This window comes from Lepidothrix coronata, unplaced genomic scaffold (genome assembly GCF_001604755.1).
Source record: "Lepidothrix coronata isolate B3197 unplaced genomic scaffold, Lepidothrix_coronata-1.0 Scaffold98, whole genome shotgun sequence".
NCBI lineage: Eukaryota > Metazoa > Chordata > Aves > Passeriformes > Pipridae > Lepidothrix > Lepidothrix coronata.
This window is the reverse complement of record NW_016690278.1, coordinates 1,220,970-1,238,421: the sequence shown is the minus strand read 5'-3', so window position 1 is coordinate 1,238,421 and position 17,452 is coordinate 1,220,970. Positions and strand designations below refer to the sequence as shown.

General features: G+C 47.2%; 1 protein-coding gene across 2 annotated transcripts; it reads left to right on the top strand.

Annotated features, from left to right (window-relative positions):
- The first annotated feature begins 2,510 nt into the window (after positions 1–2,510).
- CHRNB3 (cholinergic receptor nicotinic beta 3 subunit) lies at positions 2,511–17,195 on the top strand. Of its 2 annotated transcripts, XM_017822532.1 has the most exons (6): positions 2,511–2,861; positions 6,450–6,601; positions 7,641–7,685; positions 13,640–13,749; positions 13,975–14,857; positions 15,731–17,195. In XM_017822532.1, exons 1-6 carry the CDS (start codon positions 2,819–2,821, stop codon positions 15,863–15,865), a joined length of 1,368 nt encoding a protein of 455 aa, XP_017678021.1. In that variant the 5' UTR covers positions 2,511–2,818; the 3' UTR covers positions 15,866–17,195. The 2 variants fall into 2 exon arrangements, with proteins under 2 accessions (XP_017678021.1, XP_017678022.1); XM_017822533.1 differs by lacking the exons at positions 2,511–2,861; positions 6,450–6,601 and adding an exon at positions 7,549–7,564.
- The last annotated feature ends 257 nt before the right edge of the window (positions 17,196–17,452 follow it).

Here is a 17,452-nt window from a genome sequence, read left to right as displayed (position 1 = left end):
CCTTCTCACTTTAGTCCAGGTTGCCCACCCTCTGATGGCCAGCCAGCACCACCACCTCTCCCTGGAATATGTGTTTTCCATACTTGGCTGCGTGATGCCTTCAGGTAACATGGCTTAGCACTCTCCATCATAACCTCGAGTTTTCAGTTGCTCCTAACATTAACCACGTGGGCTCAAACTGATGAATTTGTGCCTCTAGGGGGATTTCTCTTTTTCTTTTTATTGGCATTTTTGCTACCTAGTGGTTGAGACCCAGCTCCAGCATTGCCTTTAGACAGGCAGTTCTCAGCTCTTTGCAGCCTGGAATTGCAGCCTCATCTCTGTTACAATTCCCATGAAACCTGTGGAAAATCAAAGGCATGTTCTTGATAGGGAACAGCCACTTGAATACTGCCACAAGTAGAGTTCTACCCAAGAATTAATTTGCTGCCTCAGGGGGGATGCTCCTCAGGCTTCATGGCCTGTCACGTGTGCCTCCCTTTCCAAAATGTTGGAGGTGTATGGATTAATAAAGACTCGTAAACAGAAAACATCACCAGCAGGCAAACAGAATTTATTTCTCCAACACCCTCCTCTGGCTGTTGGATAACTCTGGAAGACAAAGACCAGGCAAGGTAGGTCCTTACCTCTTGTCACAATCTAGCAGTGGGTGGGGATAATGGAAATGCAACCATACTTCATATTTCCCTCCAAGCAACTATCATGTACTAGCAAAAAGCCTACTCCTATAGCCAGCTAATAAATTAGCTCCATTACCACAAGGCAGCACATTAAAGCCTTATGAAAAACAAGTTTCTCTTGTGTTGTCTAACAGAGCAATGCCTGGACATGCTCTCGGTCAGTAACTGCAGTCAGAGGCATCAGTGGGCAAAGGCTGGGGCTTGCAGTCATGAAACAAAAATGTTGGATGATGCCCTGAGAGTGCTGAGTCCTGCAGAGGACCACAAACATTATGGAAAGCGTGGGGTAGTCTGCAGAGATCATTTTAAAAGGCTAGCTTTGTTACACAAAAATTTACATTGGGGAGAATAGTTATGTTTAGTCCCCACTCAACTTTATGGCAGACTGTGGTGCTGTCTGTCCACACCATTCCAACCAGATGACTGCTGTTCCTTTGATGCCAGCATAAAAAAAAGGACCCTTTCTGTGCATCTCAACGAGTTGTGTGCTTGTGCCTGGTCTGCATCTAACGGGTCAGCTGAGCAGTCTGGTAGTGCCAGCAGCTGGTGATGACAATACACTTCCTTCAAGGCAGTTTTCGGTAGCTCTCTTGTTTTTGACTTGCTTTCTGCATCTGGGGCGAGCAAAGGTGCAGGGGAAGCCAGCTCCTCCTCTAGCCCTGCCGGGTGAACACTGGCAGAACCGAGGAACTGACGAGGGCCCTTGCAGATTTCCCGTGTGCAGCACAGCAGTGGAAAAAGGAAGCTCACTGAGTTGCTGCCGGTGGCCTGACCAAGAGCTATGGATGAGGTAGGCTGCAAGGCCACAGAAGCAAGAATAAGTTGATAGGACACTACAAGAACGTTACTTGTAGCAGCAATGTGACTTTGAACCGCACTTAAATGACAACTTTTTCATTACAGGAAGCTGAATATAATTTGATAAGGTTACAGCTGACAGTTATCAATCCCCTGCGAGGAGCTTAGATAAGGCAAATCTGAATCACATAGTTTATGACTGTACCAAAATCTGTGCCACTGCAAGAACTGAACCCAATGTTGCCGAATAAAACCCAGACTTCCCATATAAAAGTCAGCAAGCAATTAAATAGCCAGTAAGAATAAATCAAAGCAGGAAGAGTTTTGGGCCGGGGGCAAACTAAAAGAATTCTGGACCCCTCTTCCTTGAACTCGAGAAGTTATGGGGTAACTGCTCTTTTAAAAGGGATAGAAAAGGGACTTTCATTTGAAAAGAAAACAGAGAAGATCCTGATATCCTTTGGCAGAGGAATGGCAGGGGAACAGGAAAAGAGGAACGTGCATCCCTTTTGATTATCAGTGATTTCTGGCTGTTTCTGAAAGAAGCCCTGTCCACAGTGTCACTGTGGAGGGCTGACACTTACAAAGGAACTGGCTAAATAACCAAAGGCCCCATCACTCTCATTGCTAAACACAAGACCCTGGGGCAACATACTCTATTAAGCTGTGCCAATGATTAGTACTGTGCAAGCACTTCTGTGCTGTTGTCTGTGATGTTTTGTGTAAGGGTGATGAGATATAAATTTAGAAATCAGCGTTGTCTACCCATCTACATCTTACTGGCATTTTTTCCCCCCAAAATCCATTTTATGGCTGTAAAACGGCAAGTGTAGTATGAAAAATGAATAAGCTAAGTTGGGTCTGTAGGGAGTCTGCCTCTATTATTAGACCAACTGATACAGCTGGAGCAAACAGGAAATCTTTGAGGCATGTGATTTATCTTCGGGTTTGATCTGCAGTCTGTTTTTTTTTTCCCCAGCTGTAATTAGCAGTATAGTGAAAGACATTTCTCCTCCTTAAAAGACTTGCCTCTCTTATACTCCTAGACTGCAGTGGCTCTAGCCACCCAAATACTGCCACAAACAGATCAGTCAGAGTTTAGGACCCAGAGCCCTGTTTTAGACTTACGGGATGTGACAGCTGACTGAAAATCAATGAAGTGTGATCTACCGAGTGTCACAACGAGGGCAAGATAAGGCTAGAAAGGTGCTGCCTTGCCTTGCAGACTCAGCTGTCCGCCTTGGTTTTCAACTAGATTGTTTTAGTCCCCTAGTAAGATGAGACCGATTTGCTTCTGAAAACAGAAGATCAGATTTGAAGGAGAAGCCGCGGCGGTGCCCATGCTGTCCCTGGTGCTCTTTGCTCTGTGTCTGAGCCACTCAGGTAGGTGTGATTTCTTCTTCTTACAAGATGAGCTGCAGGTGGTCAGGATCTTTTTTTCTACTGGGCTCTTAGCTTTGCTGTTTTCTGGGTTAAGGTGAATGCTGGCTTCCCTTGGTCCTCCTCTAAACCAGGTTTGACTAGCAAAAGAGGCTTATATCAGCTGCTGCCTTTGTGTTGCAACCACAGGCAGTTTCACAACAAGGTTTTAATAACTGGTGGCAGGGTGGTTGTGGGCTAGAAAGTAACAGAAAAAATCCTAAGCTTGACTCTCACTGCTAAAGGAAATCACAGGAGAATCTCCATCACCAAGAGGAGAAACTGAAATGCCTCAGGCAAACTGATGAAAGGCTAATTTTCCTGTCTGTATTTCTTGGGGTGTTTTGCACATTTGTTTAGAAGGCTTCCTGCCTCAACACTCCTGTTCCTGCACCGGTGCGGAACTGCTACTTGCACAGACCACAGAGAGAAACAAAAACGTGGGGAAGAGTGGGGATGGCAAGCAGTGCTCGGGTACTTGCATACATGGTAACCTGCCAGGGAGCTCCCCAGCTTGTGCCCCCTCTGTGCACCAGTCAGGGATGTATCTGTCCTGTGGCTGTTTCTCTGTTTTTTTCAAAGGCAGTGCTACTTTGTTCAGTGTTTTCTCTGTGGCATTAGCTGGCTTCTTCATCAGATGGGTCTTGATCAAAGAAACTGTTAGGTTATTTTCACACTTGACATGTCTTACTTCCCATTAATAGCTTCTGCTTTTAAACTGTATTTGTGCAGGTACTGAGGCTGCCTTACAAAGGCAGCAACCTTCTTCTTTCTGACTTAATTCTTTGTGAGACTTCTCTTTTTCACTCTTTTGTGTGGCTTCCCCAGCAGATAAGAATCAACACATCCATCCCCCAAAACAGCTTTGTCACCTCTCTTCTATACCCTCTTGGAGCATTAGGGTTCCTGAACTTCGTGTGAGGTGTGGGCTGTGAAATGGCACCATTTTCTTATGAGGGATGTTGTACACATCCACCGACACACAGGGTGTGTGGCTGCATGTATGTGTGCGGGAAGTCATACCCAAATAAACCCAGAGCAATGTATTCTAGCATTAAGGCAAAGCTGATTTTGATCCTGCATATTTAGATGTTACGGATTTTTCTATTCAATGGCTTTTCCATCACATTTCCTGTTTTTAACAACCATATATTCCTATGAAGCTCCTAAAGGGAAGGTGAAAAGTTTAGGAGACGGAGTCTCTGCAGAGACTCTTATGTGTCAGGGGATTGGACCACTGAGGTTATGGGTAGTGAGGAGGAAGAAACGTGTTCTTTCTCCTCCTTTGGTTGTGGATGCAATGCCTGTCTAGCATGTTTGGGCAGCCAATCTAGTTTCCTAGGATAGACCCCACACTCTGTCCTTAATTTGCTGTGATGGAGCTAGAAAAATCTCTGGCATGAAAAGAGGCCCTGGAACAAGCAGAGGGGACATTTGTGGTTCCCAGCTGGAAATAGAAGACCTCAAGGGCTTGTGACAAAGGGGTAAGGCAAAGGGTGGCCACAAGAGCTGCTATAACCTGTATTGTCACCTGCATGAGCCATTCCTGGCTGTGGGACAGGGCAGGTGGAAATGAGCTTGAAAGCTCCCTCTGACCAGCCAGCCTCTGTCCCCACCACGGGATTAGTAACCCCACCACAACTGCACTCCAAGCACAGGGGACAAACACAACTTGTGCTAGAACATGTGACAGGAAAGTTAATTGTCACCCTGTCTGAGTGACAATCATTAGATTTCAGTGTTTATAGCTCCTCAAAGAGGAACAGTCATTTGCTGTGTCTGGAAGCGGGGGACTGCAGTGTTGCTTGGACCCTGTGCTATCTTAAGAGAATCCAGACTGCATGAGGGAATGATTTTGTCCCATGGAAAGCTCTGGCATGAGAGCAGGTTTTCGCTTTAGGCAGTCCTTCAGCTTTGCTGCTTGCTGCCAGGTCTTACCCTGCCCACAACCTCAGACAGACCCCACTGAGATAGAGGAGGCTGCACAGCTGCAGAGATGTGCAGCAGCTGCTGGGGAAGGGGAAATGGATAGAGACACTGGTCTGTGGTTATATACTTTCTTCCATGTATGTGACAGAGCACTACCCTCTGCCTCCAGTTTTCTCTCTGGAGGAGCTGCTGGGCTCAGATGCCCTCTCCTCTCTCCCTGTGGCATAGAGACCCTTCTGGGGGCTGCCTTGACTCTCATGTTTGCTGCACAGTGTGTGTGAGCCCATTAACTGTGCCCTCCTGCCAGGGCTCTCCCACAGTCTCGTCCTTGCACTGTCCCTCGGCCGTGACCCTCTGCCTGCAGACCCCTCCTGCACCTAATGGCTGGCAATCCAGGCACAGGGGGCTCACCCCGGGGCTGGCACGGCATGAGCTGGGCCCCGGGCAGCACCCTGTGGAATCCCCTTTGACTGCTGACACAGCAATACTGACTGTCACCCCAGCAGTATGGGGTCAATCAGCAGGAGCTCCTTTTTCCTTCATGGTGGCTTTGAAGAGAGGTAAAATCCCTCTCATCCTTGTGTGCTGTGTGTGTACTCACAAGGGAAGGGGTGGAGGTCATGTCAGGACCTTGGCATCACAGGGAGTGGGGATGAAATTTTAGGAAGGCTGGAGGGTCTGAACTGCCCTTCCCCTTTCACAGTAACAAGGAGAAGGGAGAGCATGGTGTCAGTGATCGTGGGAGTCCCAAGTCTTGCAGGTACAGCCTATCATGCCTCTGTGCTTGTCTTGCTTGCCAGGGCAGACCTGGCCCTGGCTGCATCATCCAGCTCCTGCTGCTGCCAGATGAGCTCCCTTTGCTTTTTGATATTGTCTACCTGCCCCACCTGTCCACTGGGAGAATTCAGCTTTCTGGATGATTTGCTGCTATCCCCTGGTTAATCCCAGAAGGAGGATTCACTTTCAAGTCCTGCATGAAGCTCCCTCAGGCCTGTCTCACAGCGAGGAAATCCCACCACCCCAATCCTTGTGCAGAACAGCCTCCATCTCAGAGAGGCCACAGAAACTGACCAAGTGCAAGTGAAATCGCTGGACCCTGAATTGCCCACAGTGAATTGCTGCCACAACTAGCCAACTGAGGTTTGCCCCACAGTGACCAGGTCTCCCCTGTGGCCCCAGCTCTCTGTGGTACAGCATAGATATCTGAAATATCAGAACACTTTCTCAAGGCGGTTTTTTTATCAGGCTGGATATTTGCTACTCAAGAGTGAAAGAGGGAACCTGATGTTCTGAGTGTGTGGGTCTTCTAAAGAGTAATAAACAAGAAAGACTGGGCAAGTGTGTTGTCCCAAGACAAAAAGGCCACAGAAAATATAAACCTAGTAAAGAGTCAGTGCTCTGGACTGAACGGGTTTTTTGTGTGTGTATCTTGTCTTTCCATCCTCTTGTTCTGGTTCTGCTGAGACTCTGTGCATCTGAATTCCTACAGATTTTACTGCACAAGACAAGAGCTGCCCAGAGGCAAATTTGTCTCACATCATCACTCTGCCTCACTCCTTCATGTCGTGGCTTTCTCCATGTCTGCTTTCTGGCATGTCCCCACTCCGTATTGTTCTCTTCCAGACGTGGATGCCTTCAGTTCAATCGCTGAAAATGAGGATGCGCTCCTCAGGCACTTATTTGAAGGCTATCAGAAATGGATCCGTCCTGTGGAAAACTCCAATGACACCATCAAAGTCTTCTTTGGATTAAAGATATCGCAGCTTGTGGATGTGGTAAGTGTTGCATCAGGCTTGGTGAAACACTCCTTCTTTTATAGAGAGCCATGTATCCACCCGGGAGGGCTGGTGATGCCGTTGGCTTTTGCCTGCTCACGCATGAAATGCAGAGTGATGGTTGGGCAGCAAAAGGCCGAGCGTGATACGGTGCTATGGCCTTCTGCCCCACACACAGAATGGGCTGTAGGACTCATTTGTTTTGAAGGAAACCTGAAGGTCCTTTTCCCCCTCCTGTTCTCAGGAAATAAGGCCTAATGTCCATCAGGTTTTTATCAAACAACCCATGCCAGACAGTCCCTGGCATCTGTGTTTGCAGTTTAATGACAAGGCAAGGTGGGCGAGAAAGAGTGGAGCTGGTTGGATATTATTCATTCTAAGCAAGCTTGTCTCCAGGCCAAAGGCAGTTCATGTCTTAACCCAGCTGGTTGCTCAGATAAAACTCTAGAGGCAAAACAGTCAATCCCATGTTTTTGCCCATGTGGAAATTTTCCCTTCCCTTTCCACTGCAATGCACAGTAGAATTTCCACAAGGCCCAGAGGTACCCACATAACAGTGTGCTCCTTACATCCCTCAGCCCCCGGCAGTGTCCTCTTGTGCTGTGGAAGACAAAATCTAATTTTGCGCTTTATTTACATATTCAGGACAATGTTTCAGCTTGTATCTTCCCAGACTCCCTCTAGGCTGAGCAGTGTGGGGAGTTGAGCCACCCTGTGAGCCCACAGCCATGTGTGTGCGACCTGACACCACTGGCTGGCTGAGCCCTTCTGCCTCCCTGGTCTTTGGCATGCGATGCCTTTGAGCTCCTGTGAAATGCCAGACCCTCCGTTCCCCAGCTGCGGGAGCTCCCAGTGAGAGCAGGGACAGCACCCAGGAAGTCAGTTCATTTCCCCCAACAGTGACTGAAGAGCCCAGGCTCACGGGGAAACAGGACCACAGGGATCTCCTCATCTCAGCACAGGGTAGGACTCAGCGGTCTAGGTCTGCTTCTACTGTCTGTTTTCATATTGCAATCCTCTCTATCTTGTGTCACTCTAGGATGAGAAGAATCAGCTGATGACAACCAACGTGTGGCTGAAACAGGTAAGTTAAACCACATCAGATCTCCCCTTTCCCCATGTGGGGCTACTGACCTGAGTGGCCACCCCAGTCTGCTGCCCACTGTGTCATCCATCCCATTTCATGGTGCTGAGTGGCCAGACAAAGGCTGCATCATGTTACCTTGCCTGAAATTTTTACTTCAGTCTCGTCACTTCAGAAAATGCATAAAGAGACAGAAAAGCAGGTGGGTGGGCCTTTAGGACATAGGGTACCCTCTTTTCCTGAGCTGCACTCCGGCTCTGTGCTCAAGACAGCTGTATTGCAGGGAAGCAACACACCTGATACTGCAGTGGCTATCCCTGGGTTGTTGAGTGTGCCCTGAGGGACTATCCTGTCTCAGACTTAGAGGTCACACAAGTACTGTCTCCCTTGCCTGAGGTAAGAGTGGTGCCTCAGATAGCTTTCTTCTTCATTCTTTGGTATATGTAAAGAGAAAGAAAAGGCCAGCATGTTACACACACACCCATACACCCTTCTCCAATAAAAGCTGTAGCAAATTAATCATATCTCTCTAACATAACTGGTTCTGGAAGTGACAGTGATTTATACAAATGCAGGAACGGTGAAAGTTGAACTGCTAGGTCTCTTTTTGTCTTCAGTCCTGAAGAACACTGCTGTTGGTTTAGGTTACATTGCACCAGCTTATTGACCTTGTGACAATTATTTTAAGTCTCTCAGCCATGTGAGTATCTACAAACATGTCAGCTGATCCCAGGCCGAGGACATAAAAAACAAGCTGCACTTGAAATCATGCCATGGAAAAAGGTCCCTGGGGGTCCCTGGGCTGGTGGGGGAGAAATGTGGCTCAGATTTTGTCTCAGTCTGGGTCCTGTAGTGCTGCAGTGAGTGTGAGCTTCTGGGTGGAGCAAGACCCCTAAAAACTATATGGACATTGTGTGCAAAGATGCTCTCCCTTGAAGAGGGAAAAGCTCAGGCTTCCCCTCACTACACGATAGACAGGAATTTCTCCTTTTGCTGGAGGAATTTGCCTCTGATCCAAATCCAGATGGTGAGCCTGCCCTAAAATATCTGTGGTATTACATTTTCCTCACCTTCAGCTGCAATTGCAGAGCCCCTTTTGTGCACAGGGACAGGTCTTGACTTCTTTACTTTGAGCATCCACTTGGGCAGACAGCAGAGCCCTTTTACAGAGGTCACCCCTGTGCCCTCATCTGTCCTGTCCCCCCTCCCATCCATTCTCCTCGCAGGCTGCAGCACCCACCTTCCCCTGCAGATCCAAGCCCTGCAGCCTGCAGCTGTGAAATCAACCCATTTCACCCTCCTCATTCTCTCTGTTCCTACAAGTGTCCCCAGAAAGATTTTACAGACTTTTGCAGCTGTTGATAGAATATTCCTGGGTTTGGTTTTCTCCTTCTTCTTAGGGAAGAGCTGGCTGCTTGCTCAGTCTAGGACAGCAGTCTCATGTGCCCCAGGGCAGCCTCATCCCTCTGGCTGGGTGATGTCTTCACCTGCATTACAGTGGCTGCAGAGGAGGGGGACCTTGACTCCCACCAGGAGGCCAAACGCAAGTCCAGACTATCCAAGGGTATTAGGTCTGAGAAGCTAATACAGATAGGCACCTGCCAACTCTCTCTCCATTACTGCTTAAACCTGCTTGGGAACATTTTGGGTTAACCCTCCCATGCTGAGCACCCTGTTTGTATTGCAGCAGTGACCTCCCAGCGTCACAGCCTGGAGCTTGGGTCACCTCTCTTACTGTGGCAAGTCAGGTTCTGCTGGAGGTTACTCCAAACATGCTGCAGACATTAGGGACGTGCCACCATCCATTCAATGTCTCTTGGGTGTGGAAGAGAATCAGGGCACTTTGTCTGATCCTTTTGCCTATGCTAAAAGAGGGATGTACCCAGAAGTGTGCACTGTAGACACACCGACTTCTCTGGAGGCCTTTGGAGGCTGTGCTCAGATTTTAGCCAGGGCAGCTCCCAGGGTAACTCAGCCCTGTGATTTTCCAGAGTTGCTGAGCTGGGCTCTCAGGAGTTGGTGCTGTTTCTAATACCCCTTCTCAGTCTGATGGGCTGAGAGCATCAAGACCCAAATGAAATGCGAAGGGAGCAGAATATGAGGCACAGATTCTGATTTTCACACATTCAGGTGGCCCCAGAATGTCAGGCTGTGCACTAAACACCCGTAGCCTGACACAGGTGTCCTGCTCTGGGAATTGTGCATTTGTATAGGCTTAGTTTGAACTTGTCCACATGCAATCCACTGCTTGGGAGATTATTAGAGTGCATAAGCACAACATCTAAGAGAAAAGTACATAAAACCAAACAGAATCAATTCGTTTTTTCATTTGGGTTGGGAAAAGTGAAAAACACTAAAACAAACAAGAACTCTCTAATGACAGAGGGACATTAGACATTCTCCTTCTGCAGCTGCTGGGTAGGTGAGGGAAGTCTGTCCTTCACCCTGGGTGTTTGAGGTTGAGGGGGAATCACAGTCATAGAATCACAGAATGGGTATTTTTGAAAGGGACCACTGTAGGTCATCTGCTCCAATCTCCCTGCTTAAGCCCTGTCATTTTAGAGTACACTGCACAGGATCACATCCAGATGGTTCTTGAATGTCTCTAGTGAGGGACACTCCACAACCTCTCTGGGCAACCTGTTCCAGTGCTCAGTCACCTGCACAGTAAAGAAGTTCTTCCTCATGTTCAATCATGTGGAACTTCATCTGCATCAGTTTCTGCCCGTTACCTCTTGTCCTATTGCTCATTACTGAGAAGAGCCTGTATCCATCCTCTTGACACCGTCCGTTCAGATACTTATATAACTGACGAGGTTCCCCCTCAGTTGTCTCTTCTGGAGGCTGAACAGGCCCAACAACCTCAGCTTTCCTCATAGGAGATATGCTCCAGTCCCTTGATCGTCTTTTTTGCTCTCTTCTGGACTCAATTCAAGAGCTCCGTCTCTCTCTTGTCCTGAGCAGCCCAGAACTGAACACAGCTCTGGATGTGCCTCACCAGGGCAGAGTTCAGGTGCAGGATCACCTCCCTCGACCTGCTGGCAATGCTCTTCCTAAAGCACCCTAGGATCCCATTGGCCTTCTTGGCCGCACAGGCACACTGTTGGCTCATGGACAGCTTGTTGTCCACCAGGACCCCCAGGTCCTTCTCCACAGAGCTGCTTTCCAGCAGGTTGGCCCCCGACCTTTACTCGTGCCTGAGGTAATTCCTCCCCAGGTGCAGGACCCTGCATTTGCCTTTGTTGAATTTCAGAAGGTTTTTCTCTGCCCAACTCTCCAGGCTGTCGAGGTCCTTCTGAAGGGCTGCACAGCCCTCTGGGGTACTGGCCACTCCTCCCAGCTTTGTGTCATCAGTGATTTTGCTGAGGAGGCATCTGCCCCTTCATCCAAGTCATTGATGGATACGTTAAACAATTCTGTGCCCAGTATTGAGCCTTGGGGGACACTACTAGTGACAGGCCTTCAATTAGACCCTCTGCCACTGATTACAACACTCTGGGATCTGCATTCAGCCAGTTCTCAATGCACTTCACTGTCCTCTCATCCAGTTCACGCTTCTAGAGTTTGCCTACAAGGATGTCGTGAGAAACATCAAAAGCCTTGCTGAAGTCAAGGTAGACAATACCCACTGCTTTCCCCTTATCCATCCAGGTAGTTGTTTCATCATAGAAGGCAATATGGTTGGTCAAGCATGATTTATTTTTAGTGAATCCACAGTGACTACTCTTGATTACCTCCACCATTTCTCTGCAAGAGTCTGACTTTTCTTAGGTGGGCAAAAACTTAAATCCAAGGATTTTAATTTTTTTGTTAAACTAAAATATCCTTATGCTCAAGATGGTGGGACTTGATGAGCATGCAGGCAGAAACACATAAGCAGAGAAGCTTTTAGTGGTTGCTAAGAAAGTATCTGGACTCAGGCAAACTATGGAGTAAACTAAGGGTCGAGAATCTGGATCCTGTGTTTCTTGGTCCACTTTCTATGGGTTAAGCTCTTGCGTGACAGCACAGAGATAGGAATTTGACAGAACTGGAGAAAAGAAAGAGCAATTAGAAGGTCTGGAGCAGCTTGGAAGAAAGGGAGAAGAGAGGAAGGGACCTGCTGCCTACGTGTCAGCATAGCCCACAGGGAGATTCCTACTTTTTCTAAACTGCTCAACTTCAAAATCTGCACACATCCTATTTTCTGCTCTAGTAAGAAGGCATACAACCATTTGCCTTGCAGACATGAAAGAGCACTTTAGCTGGGAGAGAAATCAATGCAGGGCGGGGAGAAGCGAGGAGTGTTACAGATGCAGCAAATAACCCAGGCCAAGGGCCTGCTCCAATTCAACTCCAGAGGGATGATTATATCTCCAGGTGGGTCACAGGGTATTTGCTGCTCTTGTATTAATGCAGGCTACAAGCCGACTGTGTTGGCTGCTGCTGTCAGCCCTGACTAGCCCCTTGAATGATGCATGTTTCCAGCCTAAGCCTTGTTGCACCTATTACAGGAAGTGTCCAGGACATCTGTGAGACTGTGACCACTTAACAGCCCAGGCTGCTGTAAACATCTGTTAGATACCCAGCCTCAGAAAGTTCACATGAAATGTGGTGTTTTCTGTTCCTGATGCTGAGGCTGAGAGCAGCAATGACCCCTCTCTCCACACCTGAACAGCTCCCATCCCTTCTTCAGGAGCAAGGAGTGGAAAGCCATGCCTGATACCTGATACCAGCCATTTGGGCAGTTCAGAGAATAGGTGCATATCTCTTCTGGTGCAGGTAGTGGGGCCATTAACTCTGCCATGGTGTCACCCTGAGCAACTGCCTCCTTTGCTTGTGCCTTATGCCATGTTTTAGGAGGGGTCTACCAACCACCTACCCTTGACTTTGGGCCCTATCCCTTCCCTACGCCTGGAGGACTAGCATGTTCACTCTCCCTGTCTCTGTTTAGGTCTCTGCTGAGGCTCTGGGTTGCTGTCGCACTGCAAAGGGTTGCAATAACAAGTGTCTGTAGGTATAGCTGTCAAACACATGTGGAATCAAAGAAGTAATAGGGGAACAACACAGTAGAAGAGAAATCAGAGAATACAGATTTTTTGATTCTTCCTTAAGTTGTGGAGGAAATTGTCCAGGGAAGGCTGAGGCCCCCACATCCCTGGAGATTCCTTAGTGCTGGAGCCTAATGGAAACTGGTTCATCTTATGCTTCTTGGTTTTGGCCGCAGTCTACAGGTCTTGTGTCTTATCGTTGCTGTTTCTGTGGGCAAGTGAAAATCCTCATCTATAATGAGATCAGAGAGCTGATTTTCCACTGCATTTCCGTGGTAATCTCCAGATTGCTGGAGCCACTTTTTTATTATCTCTCCATCTGAAAAAGCTGCAATAGTCTACAGGTCTTTCTGATGAAAGAAAATTATTTTTTTGCAAGGATAATGAACACATATTAGATCCTGTGTTCTGTTCACAGATAAAAGCCATGTCTCCACTGAAAAGTGAAAAAAGGCCACCTCTTTTACACTTAAGTAGTAGTAACCATGCCACTTGGCTCTTCTGTGGGGTCCGTGCCAGCCAAAACCACCATGGGCTGGTCCACAGAGGGAAGCAGAGGTGCTGTACTAAAGGGAAGTGGCTCCTTCCTTTTGACTACCCTCAGGTGGGCTGTGCAGGATGGTAGGAGAAGTGGGAGTCAAGTGCTCTCCAGGAGTGCCTACCTTGAGGTTGCCTGCATCGGGATGGGTTTTTGGGTCCCAGCTGTGTATGGAGGGACAGTGCTTGTGGGAATTAACATCCCCCAGCCATGCCCGTCTGGCATCCCTCTGTGTCTGAGCAGCCTTACACCAAGCTCTGCCCACTGTGCTGTTCAGGGGCAGGGGCACAGTAGGGGCCCTGCAGCACTGGGGGAAGGCAGGAGCTGGGGGAAGGAATGAGGCTGCTACACATGAGTGGGCAGAGGACTCTGCTGTTTTGTTACAGGAATGGATGGATCACAAGCTCTCCTGGAATCCAGAGGAATACGGTGGGATCACTGCTATCCGTGTCCCCTCTGAGTCTCTGTGGCTTCCTGACATTGTTTTGTTTGAAAAGTGAGTAACATGGCTCCTTGCTCAGAGCTTAGGCCAGAGCTCGGGCAAGGCATGTCAGCTGCCATGAAGCTTGGGTGTGCTGACACAGGGCTGCTTCTTTAGGCAGCGTGAATGTTGGCTTCCCTTGTGCTCTGGGTAAGGGATAAAAAGCAGAGCTGAGAGGTGGTAGGACTGGGGCAAACATAGTCCTGAACTTGGTACTGTTTCTTCCTATCCAACTCCCAGTGCTGATGGACGTTTTGAAGGATCCCTGATGACCAAAGCCGTGGTGAAGTACAATGGAGTGGTGACCTGGACACCACCAGCCAGTTACAAGAGCTCCTGCACAATGGACGTGACCTTCTTCCCCTTCGACAGGCAGAACTGCTCCATGAAGTTTGGCTCATGGACATATGATGGCAATATGGTGGACTTGATTTTAGTGGATGAAAACGTAGATAGGACAGACTTCTTTGATAATGGGGAGTGGGAGATCTTAAATGCCAAAGGTATGAAAGGCAACAGGAAGGATGGACTGTACTCTTACCCATTTGTCACTTACTCCTTTGTGTTGAGACGCCTTCCCCTGTTCTACACTCTTTTCTTAATAATACCTTGCCTGGGACTGTCTTTTCTAACTGTCCTGGTGTTTTACCTACCTTCAGATGAAGGGGAAAAACTTTCACTGTCTACGTCAGTTCTAGTTTCCCTCACCGTTTTCCTTTTAGTGATTGAGGAAATAATCCCTTCTTCTTCCAAAGTCATCCCCCTGATCGGTGAGTATCTGCTCTTCATCATGATTTTTGTGACCCTCTCCATCATCGTGACTGTGTTTGTCATCAACGTCCACCACCGATCGTCAGCAACTTACCATCCCATGGCTCCCTGGGTTAAAAGACTCTTTCTCCAGAAGTTGCCTCGGCTGCTCTGCATGAAGGGCCACGTAGATCGCTACTCCTTCTCTGAAGCTGAAGAAAAGGGAAGCACCTTGAAATCAAAGTTTCTGGGGAAGCAGAAACACAGGCAAGCAAAAGACAGAGAAAAAATTATCGTTGCCTTTCTGGAAAAGGCCGCTGACTCCATTCGGTACATTTCCAGGCACGTTAAAAAGGAGCATTTCATCAGACAGGTAGGTGAAGGACAAGGAGAAATCACAGCATCCTTGATAGCAATAGCTTGCAAGTTCTTTCCTTTTCTGCATGCTTTTCTCTCTGCCTCTCTTTCCTGCTCTCACCTGAGACGTGTTCTTCCTTGGACCTTGATAAATAATATGGGTTTTGGGACAACACATTTCTTCAAGGAGAAGTGTATTGTGATGTGAGAGTCCCAGCTCTTCACAGATGCAAGAGGCCACAGCAGACTCTCCTAGAGGAAATCCTTGTTTGGGATTATTTTAATAACCTTGTCCTGTGTGAGTTTGGGACACATGTGAATCTGGAAGCCTCTGAACAGCCATTTTTAATGAAAAGGTCCCTTGAATTCATTTAATAAATAGCACTGTTGTGTGTGCAGGGTTGTGCCAGCACTCGCAATTCAAAATTCCCCTCCTGCATGTACTCAATCCGAGTCAACAAATCACTTAAGCAAACACAAGCCAGTCGAACCACTTGTGCTCGAAGCAATGCCTGCATCCAAGCGCTGTGCCAGAACTTCGTCCTGGCACTTCAAGGGAAATGGAGTTCAGTGAAATGAAACCCAGTTCTCTATAAAACCATCTTCAAGCTTTAAGTCTGTAAACTTTCACATACACACCTAGCTAAAAGCTTTCACACAGTCTGAAAAAGTCTGATTACCACGTGTGTAGAACTATGGAATTGTTTTGGAGTTCTGGGTGATTTGCAGCTATGAGTGCTGAAAAGCTGATCTGTGTCAGTTTTAAGATACAGCACAATACAAACTTCTAATTTTAAAAAGAGATCTGGGGAGCTGACATACATGTAGCAGTATCAACAAAGTACTAGGCTTGTCATGTTTATGTTTGTCTTCCCTCTGTCCTTCCCAGGTTGTACAAGACTGGAAGTTTGTAGCTCAAGTCCTGGACCGGATTTTCCTGTGGTTATTTCTGGTGGTGTCAGTGACGGGTTCAGTTCTCATCTTTACACCTGCATTACGGATATGGTTGAACAATGCTTTGTAGAAAATACTCCCACAGTAGCATACAATAAGTACGATGCCAAGGGATGGTGGTGCCTTCAAGCTTAGTCTGTGTTGTACAGGAGGAGAAGCAATAGCAAGAATGAGGGAAGGTGATGTTTGATTGTGAGCATTGACCAGTGCTTTCAATCTACATATAACTCTGCCAGTTACAGATTTTGCTGAAATCAGAGAAGGACTGGGTGCACAGCCAAGTCCTAAAGTAAACTGAGGTTGCACATCTGGGTTATAATTATTTTGTTGGTAGCTTGGTTATATTACAATAAAAGCTGAGATTATTAGTTAAAATTGGAAATAGTAGTTCTCGCACAGTGATCATATTTGAAAGGCAGATCTGCCAGTTAAAATGCTACTTTATAACAGAAGTTACAGTAGGAACACAAATCTGTACTCAGTTATCTATGTTTCCAAGTAAAACCCACAAAATCTCTACAGGTTACTTTATGCACATGTCAGATCTGATGATTGCATAGCATGTGCATCAGAAAAAGTACAAACACTTTTTAGAGGGGATGTTCAAAACCTTGGTTCTCTGGCCTCACCTTGCAGCAGGATCAGCTCGACAGTGGCAGAACCTGGATTCTGCCCAGCCTTCGTGGCATGCACACCTCATCTCTCATCTCAGCCATCAGGAAGCTACCAGGTGTTACCCAGTGTTCTGTATTATTTGCAAGTTTGCTTGCTGCTCAACCGGAAGGCTGAACAAGTGAGGGTTTTCCCTATGTTCCACACTTAGAAACTATGATTCTCTCACCTGCTAGTTCACAAGACAAGTGGAAGATCACCTGAAGCATATGGCTTGGTTATGCTGCTCCTTAAGGCAACAGTGATGTTCCTGAACAGTTTGGTTGGGGGGGAAGCTGCAAACATTGTTTTTGGCAAATGAAACTTGAGGTTGCTGCAGGAGTGGAGTTTCTCCTGAGTGCTATGGGGTGGGCTGGTTACCAGGAGGATACATCCTTCCATGTTGGCCTGTTCATGTTTCCCAGGCAATTCAGAATTTTATTCCTTTGATTCATTTATATGGGATCCTCCTGCATAATTAGAAACAGCTCTTAATTGTTAAGTGAGATGTGACAGAAAACACACAAGTGAAACTCTTGAACACACAGGTAAAGCTCTCACCGCTTTTGCTAGGGCAGTGTTTTCCAACTTGGAGTGCTGTAGAAAATCCCATTCAGAACTTGAAAATGTTTTCAAGGCTAGCAAGGGGTTGGAGATCCAGTTTTTGACTATCTAAATGTATGTAAAAGCTTTAGGCAGCCTTGAAACTGTCTCCCCAGGGATGCAGGTGAGAAAGTGTTAAAAATACATAGAGGTATTCTTGTGCTTGGGTTTTGCATGCACGCCAGACCTCTGTAAATTAATATAATCCTATCTCATTGTGTCAATGCAGAAAATTCTGTTTACTTGTGCAGTTATTATTAATAAAGATGTATTTGGTGAATGATTCCTGGGGTGAGAGTGGTTATACACTGGGCTTTGTTGTTGATTTATTGTCAGCAAGGCTAGATTGTAGTCCATTTAAAAAGCCTGGTCTCAAATCTATTCAAACAGAGGTGTCACATTC

What these genes read in the sequence shown, in the direction of transcription:
- CHRNB3 (XM_017822532.1), top strand. Translation starts at nt 2,819, where the DNA reads ATGCTGTCCCTGGTGCTCTTTGCTCTGTGTCTGAGCCACTCAG. An exon ending in TCTGTGTCTGAGCCACTCAG is followed by an intron (nt 2,862 to 6,449) that starts GTAGGTGTGATT and finishes GTTCTCTTCCAG; the next exon opens with ACGTGGATGCCTTCAGTTCA. An exon ending in TATCGCAGCTTGTGGATGTG is followed by an intron (nt 6,602 to 7,640) that starts GTAAGTGTTGCA and finishes GTGTCACTCTAG; the next exon opens with GATGAGAAGAATCAGCTGAT.